The sequence below is a fragment of the Neolamprologus multifasciatus genome, chromosome 11 (assembly GCF_963576455.1).
Source record: "Neolamprologus multifasciatus chromosome 11, fNeoMul1.2, whole genome shotgun sequence".
NCBI lineage: Eukaryota > Metazoa > Chordata > Actinopteri > Cichliformes > Cichlidae > Neolamprologus > Neolamprologus multifasciatus.
Window position 1 is genome coordinate 16,831,725 of NC_140449.1, and position 6,837 is coordinate 16,838,561.

A 6,837-nucleotide genomic window follows, 5' to 3' on the forward strand; every position below is an offset into this window, starting at 1 on the left:
CTTTGACATTTTCACCAAGGCATTCAGTATCTCTTGTATCTCTTGTTTCAGCCAACTGTTGTTTATTAATTTTCTCTATGCTCCCTTCTATGTGCACATTAAAATAATTATAAAATCTAGGTAATTTAATATGAAATCATGGTGAAATTACATCATATATACAAAAGCAGTGATGATTTAAAAAGGGACTCCCTCAGCCAAACCCTGGGGCCAAACAAAACAGCATTCAAGTCATTCAAAAAAAAGGTTCATGTTGATTTATTCAGCCAAAACATGAGTAGCATTTTTACAAATATTATTTTGCAGAATTATGGATACAAGCATTTATTACACTACACCAACATAAATTACAGGATTATAGTAATTAATGGACAGAAGACATCATCACAAGAAACATGCATGAGAAATCCCAAGGATAAGTGATCATAAAGAGTGCACATAGATTTTTTTATGCTTATTTAAATTTATTAGAACATTAATTGTTGGCTTTTTTTTTCTTTTTTTTGTTTGTTTTTCAGATGTTTCCATAGATGTTGAGGTCTGCAGTATTAATGTAGTCATCACCTTCATCAGGGTCCTGTGAGAGATGAAGTTTGTTAGTGTCACAGATAATGATAGCATCAGTGAACTTAATTATGAGGAACATATAGATGGCAAATTAACAATACCTCTTTGTAATTGTAAGATTTGGGCTGGCTAAGAGCCATTAGCAACAGCAGCAATACAAAGGAGACAGGAAAAATAACATTAGAACAATGCAAATGAACACCTGCAGTTTACCACATGGTTAATTCAGGGGGAGGAAGATGAGTACCTTTTGGGAGATGGGAAACGAGGTTTTGTGACTTTCTGGTTATCACAGGATTTCGAATTCACATTGTTTGGACTGCACAACAATTAGACAGTCAGAAAAACAAATACAATAGACAAATTCTTCTTTAAGAACTTAGAGCATATTTACCTATGACCAAAATCTACTATGTCCCCTTTAGGCCTTCTGTTGAAAAATACAAATAAATTATATATCTATATCTATATCTCTCTATATATGTATATATATATATATACCGCTTATAAAAGAAGCTGACAAGGCTGGCCACTATAAATGTTTTTTTCACACCCTACCTTGAAAATCTGCTCCAAATAGACCTTGTACGCAAAAAAGAGGAAGAGAAACAGGCATGTTTTAAGAAACATAAATAGAAGTGTAGATTTGATCAAAAATGAGAGAAGGCTTCGGACTTCTGCACAGAAATGCAAATTACAGTGAGGCCAAACATCTGCAGCATTTTACAGAACTGTGGAAGGGGTTGTACAGAACTACACACTAAGAATATCTACTGCATTCAGAGAACTAAAATTCATTAGAATTACTCTTGCCTTTGATCCGAACGAGATGGTCCTGCTCCAGAACGAATCCTGGAGATTCCACGAATTAAATTATTCGTTAATTCAGTTAACAGTTACAACATGAAAAATAAATATGGTTAAGTGTTTATCCTCTTGACACCCAGAAGAAAAAATCTTTGATATTTACATTATTTTTAGATAATTCAACTATTGTGGTTGAAAGGAACATGTTATATATTGCTACATATTTTTACTTTTTTTTCTTCAAAATTATGATTTTTATTTTTATTTTGTTCCCTGTACTAGACATAAAGTTCATTCTGCATGCCAAACACTCACTTCAACCTGGGTTGTTAAGTCATGTCACCCATGGCACTAACAATGACCATGGATGGTGTGACAGAGGGCTGAGTGAGGCAGAAGAAGAGTCATCCTAGTCATCCAGATGAGGTGGTGGAAGGACAAATAACAGAGCAAAAAGATAAAAGCTCAGATAGCGACATACAGCTTCTAAGGAGGGACAAAATGATGACACCTGATGTCCATTATTGATGAGAAGTATTATTACTCTGAAGTGGTGGGATTTTGTTTCTCAGCTACCACAGAGGTCGCCTCTATGAAGGGAATCAACCATCTGTGGCCTTAGCGGGGGTGTAATGTGTGAATTTGCATTCAGAGGTCTACATTAAACCATGTTTTACTATAGATGCTGGGTGCAATTATATTGTTCCTAAACAAAAGCTAATATGTCTTGCTCTGAGGTTTCACCTTCCTGCTATAATGTTTGGCCTTTCTCTGCCTCATTTCATTAAAGCTCCAAGTTTGACTCCCCTTCCACAATTTTGAGTAAAATCCTTTTGACTTTTTTTTTACCAACAGAATCATAATATCTGCAGAAATGGTCCTTTACATAGAGGTCTCAGGCTCATGTCCTCCACAGATGACAAAAGTGGTTCTTTGGGTCTTAGGAGGATGACTTACTCAGGAATGTGGCACGCGTTTGTTTCTCTCGTTTGTTTCTCTTTGTAATGTACTAATGAGCTAAGCAAAAAAGCTAAGCTAAGCATGTGATTTTATATGACAAAAATGCAAGACACATTAAGCCTTTAAAAAAAAAAACAACACTGGAGGGTAAGGGCAGCTGTTTTTTTCCTCTATTTCCTCTCCCACAAATACTATTTTCTCACCTGCGAGACATCCTCGACAGCCGATTCCACATGCTAAAAATTGGGGAAAACTACATTATGATAATGAAAGAATACATTTGAAATCATTTAAAATCACTGTGTTGTTTTTTTACCTGCCATCTCGACTTTGAAGCTCTTCAATGCGTTTCCTTTAACAAAAAAAGTTGTTTATTAAGAAGCACACAAATTAAGATGCTGTGCACAAAAAGTTAAATTCCATAATTGTTTTAAATTAGAACTGAAGACATGCCTTATAAATATAAAATACTTATTTTTCCTCAAGGTGTTTTGCCTATCAGATATTTGCTGTCAGTTAAGATCGACATGACATTGTATTACTCACTTGTATTTTTTAGTCATGAAAATGCAGACAATTACAAAGGCCACAGTGGTACCAATCCCCACCACAGCGGGAATGATGATGTGATTATAGTTCTCTACACCTGAAAAAAATAGTCGTGTTAGTGCCCTTCTTTTTTGCTGCAACAGTAGAAATGAGACTACCCATATGGAAAAGATATATATAAATCTTATAAAGTTTTTATCTGTCTTGTATGAAACTTGTATGAAAAGCATACAAGAGTGAAAACACATATAAGATCCCTTGAAAAATTATATAATGAAACTTGTATGTTTTGTATACTTACTAAAAAAATATATGAAAGTAATGAGAAAGTGGCCACTTTCATGAGTAAATCATATATGTTTTTACTATTTCTTTTCCATATGGGTAAAACTAGTTTTATAGTTTTATTTTTAAAGCAGAGTATAACTTCTATTCAACATTACAAAATTCAACAACTAATTAAAAATATCTCACGTTTTACATGGAGTGTGAAAGTTTCAGGTGATGTTTGCCCTCCATTAAATTCAGCAGTGCAGGTTATCTCGCTGTTGTCATCCTTCTCCTCAGGAATGAATGTCAGGATGGACTGTGTCTCCCAGTTTCCATGTTTAATATCTTTATGATGCACAATGACCTTTGTACTATCCAGATTCCATGTGAGTTTAGGAACATGAGTGGGGCAGGTGTGGATGACTGAACAGGTGACAGTGTAGGGCTCTCCTTGAGTGGCTGTCTTTGGTTGGATCAATGTAGGCTTTGGAGGCTCAGCTGAAAATGAAAAAGTCAGACATAAAGTAAGAGGCAAAGTGATTTAACAGAATACTGGTATAGATGTTTGAAGTCATGGAAAGTTGGTGACATACTGATCATGTTCAACTCAACGCAGTCTTCAACAAAGGAGTACATGTCCTTGGTAGGGTCATTGTTTTCTGTTCGCACTAGTTCAACTCTGAAACAGAAAGGGCCGTTGTCATGATCTTTAACTCCAGTTATTTCTAAGGTGCAGTTGTTCTGACCCAGCTCTCCCACCAGCCTTGTTCGGCCCTTATAGCTGGCCTTAATCAGTGTATAATCCTCGTGATAGATGTTTCTTTTTTTGTCATTTTTTTCATGCCAGATTCCTCTGAGTCTGGACGTGGGAAGGTTTCCTCCAGTATGGGAGAATGAACATGGTACCACAACACAGGATGTAACAAGAGCATCAATGCTTTTTACAACAGTGGCCTTCCATTCATCACTTGACACGGAGTTACAGATGGCTGAAAGAGAATTTTGAAAATAACAAGGAAATTATTTAATTATACACATTAAGCGTAAAGAGACTGGAAATAAATAGCTGACCAGTGATGTTACCTGCAAAAAGCAGACAGAATCCCATCATAATTTTCTGCTTGGCCATTCTTCTCTAATGTTGGGATGTTTGATTGAGACTAAAGAAATCAAAACACTACATTTTATCATCATAACCAAAATAAACCATGGCTGTCAAAGTGGATGTTCAAACAGCCTTAATGCCAATAGACATTTATTTATAATTATTTATACCATTTTTTATCTGACAAATACGAGCCATCACAGTAGAAAAGGGATTTCCCCTCTGTGTAATGTAAATAAAGTATATTTCACAAATAAATAATGGCATTATTTTAGTAAAAGTATCATATATTGCTTATATGTATGTGTGTAATTTAAACAAATGGGTAAAACGGACAATACCAAAAATACAGCCATGGAACAAAACCTTCAAGCAACACTAGAGGGCGTACCCTTCATTATTTAGAATCCAATGTTAAAATTTTATTTCATTTTTTAAATACATTTCTGAATGGAAGAATAGAATGTCAGTCTTGTGTAGATTTGAAGAATAAAACATTGTGTATCACTCTTTGTGCCAGTTGGCTGTTTTAATTTTGTGCACATACTCATCCAAGTCAGAGTTTTCTTTTTAATTTTCTCTTAAAAACTTTTGCAGGATGGCTGCGGTTTCTTTTGGATCACAATCATGTTAGACATTTTTTTCTGAAGTATCTTGAGACTGACATTAATGTTCCACTCAGCATTTGGGAATACAACATTTCAATAGTACTGACAACTATGAATGCCATGTCTTCGCATAATGCCTCTCCTATCGAGTTTTCACCTGAGGTTGAAAACCCCAAGCAGTGACTGACAAACGTGTTAGCAAACATAGTGGATATTTCACTTTCTAGCCAAGCAATTTTCTGCTGTTCATTAGGCTTCTTTTTATGTTCATTTTAAATTAGTTTTTCTTTTTTGGTCTTAATAGTGTTAAGGTTAATCAATTTTGATTACACACAATATACACTAATATTTAACTTTCTAAATAATTTTTAACATTTTTGTGACACAGTAGTGTAGTCATATTTATTGTATAATGTTTATACACTCTGCTGTACTGTATATGTTATCACTACAATTACCCCAAATCTTTACGAAACCCCCCCAAAACAAAAACAAACCCCATAACAGCTAAGGTGCATTATTTTGATTTCAAAGGTATGATAAAACCTATAAAATGAACACAAAAATCTACTGAATGTTTATCAAATCTAAGTACTAGTGTCACCACACACAGGTGTATAATATTGTAAAGGATGACTTTTTTTTCACTTACCTGATAAAGCTGCTGCCTGGCTGATCTGAGACGCAACATTCACTCAGTACTCTTTCTTGAGAATAATGATGAGCTAATCTGGTCTGATGATGATTAGCACTGGATTCCCTGTCAAATGGAAAAAAGGGGAAAAGAAAAGAAGAAGAAACCAAACGACCAGAATAGAAAACAAAGTCAGTTTATTTCTCTATGTAGAAAAAAACCCCTGAAAGCAGATATCGAGGTGGTAGCAACAGATTTGTCTGTGCAGATTGCTGGGAGGGGTCTCTGTTGTTCTGTGTCTTCCATATTTGGGTGCATTTTGTTTTACTATTAGATACTCTGACCTAGTTACCCACTCTGACCTCTGGGGGCAACACAAAAAACTGCAGGCTAATTGAGACACGGTCAAAATGTACTCATACAGTCACTATAGAAAATAATCAATTCAGACAGAGTTGAGAAAGGGTGCCTAACAGGTGTATTCAATAAAGATTTAAAGTTGTCCAGTCAGAGAAAATGTGCCCAAACAAAGGTCCAGAATATTCTACTGTTTCACCTGCATTATGATTCAATGCAGTATATTTTGAGGTAGTAATGGTGTTAGTAATAGTAGTAATCGTTGAATCCATGTCTTTATTTATTCAACATCTGGCTGCCAAGTCAAAGAAAGAAACTACAATTCAATAACAATTTAAATAACATTTATCATTTAATTTATATGAACTGGAGGGTTATTTGATAAAATGATAATAATAATAATAATAATAATAATAATAATAATAATAATAATAATAATAATAATAATAATGTACCTTTTGCATTCAAAAGTAAAATATAGAACTTTTGAGAAAGTTGTCTTCAAATAAATCACTTAATAAACAAGACATAAGGAAAAGTTGTAGTTTCAGTTTCCCTCTTTTCTTCTTTTTCCTCAACTAAACTTCAAATGTAACAATCTCACAAAAACATTTAACCTCTTATATCACTTACTACTTCAGAATTCCTTGTTTCGTCTCCTCAATGGCACTTCGACTCTGAAGGAATGACTTGATTCGCTGGGTAGCGTCATGTGTGATAAGTACAAAACGTGACTGTTCTGTGGCTTTAATGTGGATGTGTGCTTGCATTGACTACCATAAAGACAGCAAAGCTGTGCAGAATGAAATAACCTTACCGTAATAATAAAAACAGATGTGCAGAGTAAAACTGGATCAAAATCTCATAATAAGTCAGTTTATGGATCTGCCTATTGGTGACTTAAGGCTAAGACTCACAGTTTTTTCTCCATTTGTGCAATATGTTGTTTAGAAGGCGATGATCACAAATCCCAAGGGCTT

The 6,837-nt window shown here is 34.6% G+C and overlaps 1 protein-coding gene across 3 annotated transcripts; it reads right to left on the reverse strand.

The window, feature by feature from the left end:
- Positions 1-234: 234 nt before the first annotated feature.
- LOC146508065 (myelin-associated glycoprotein-like) lies at positions 235-6,585 on the reverse strand. Of its 3 annotated transcripts, XM_085177805.1 has the most exons (14): positions 6,491-6,585; positions 5,519-5,626; positions 4,237-4,313; positions 3,747-4,142; positions 3,358-3,651; positions 2,881-2,980; positions 2,651-2,686; positions 2,538-2,570; positions 1,381-1,419; positions 1,126-1,149; positions 962-997; positions 815-886; positions 669-696; positions 235-577 (listed from the first exon to the last, which is right to left on the reverse strand). In XM_085177805.1, exons 3-14 carry the CDS (start codon positions 4,280-4,282, stop codon positions 515-517), a joined length of 1,167 nt encoding a protein of 388 aa, XP_085033931.1. In that variant the 5' UTR covers positions 4,283-4,313; positions 5,519-5,626; positions 6,491-6,585; the 3' UTR covers positions 235-514. The 3 variants fall into 3 exon arrangements, with proteins under 3 accessions (XP_085033931.1, XP_085033932.1, XP_085033933.1); XM_085177806.1 differs by lacking the exon at positions 6,491-6,585 and having other exon boundaries at positions 5,519-6,147; XM_085177807.1 differs by lacking the exons at positions 5,519-5,626; positions 6,491-6,585 and having other exon boundaries at positions 4,237-5,165.
- Positions 6,586-6,837: the final 252 nt, after the last annotated feature.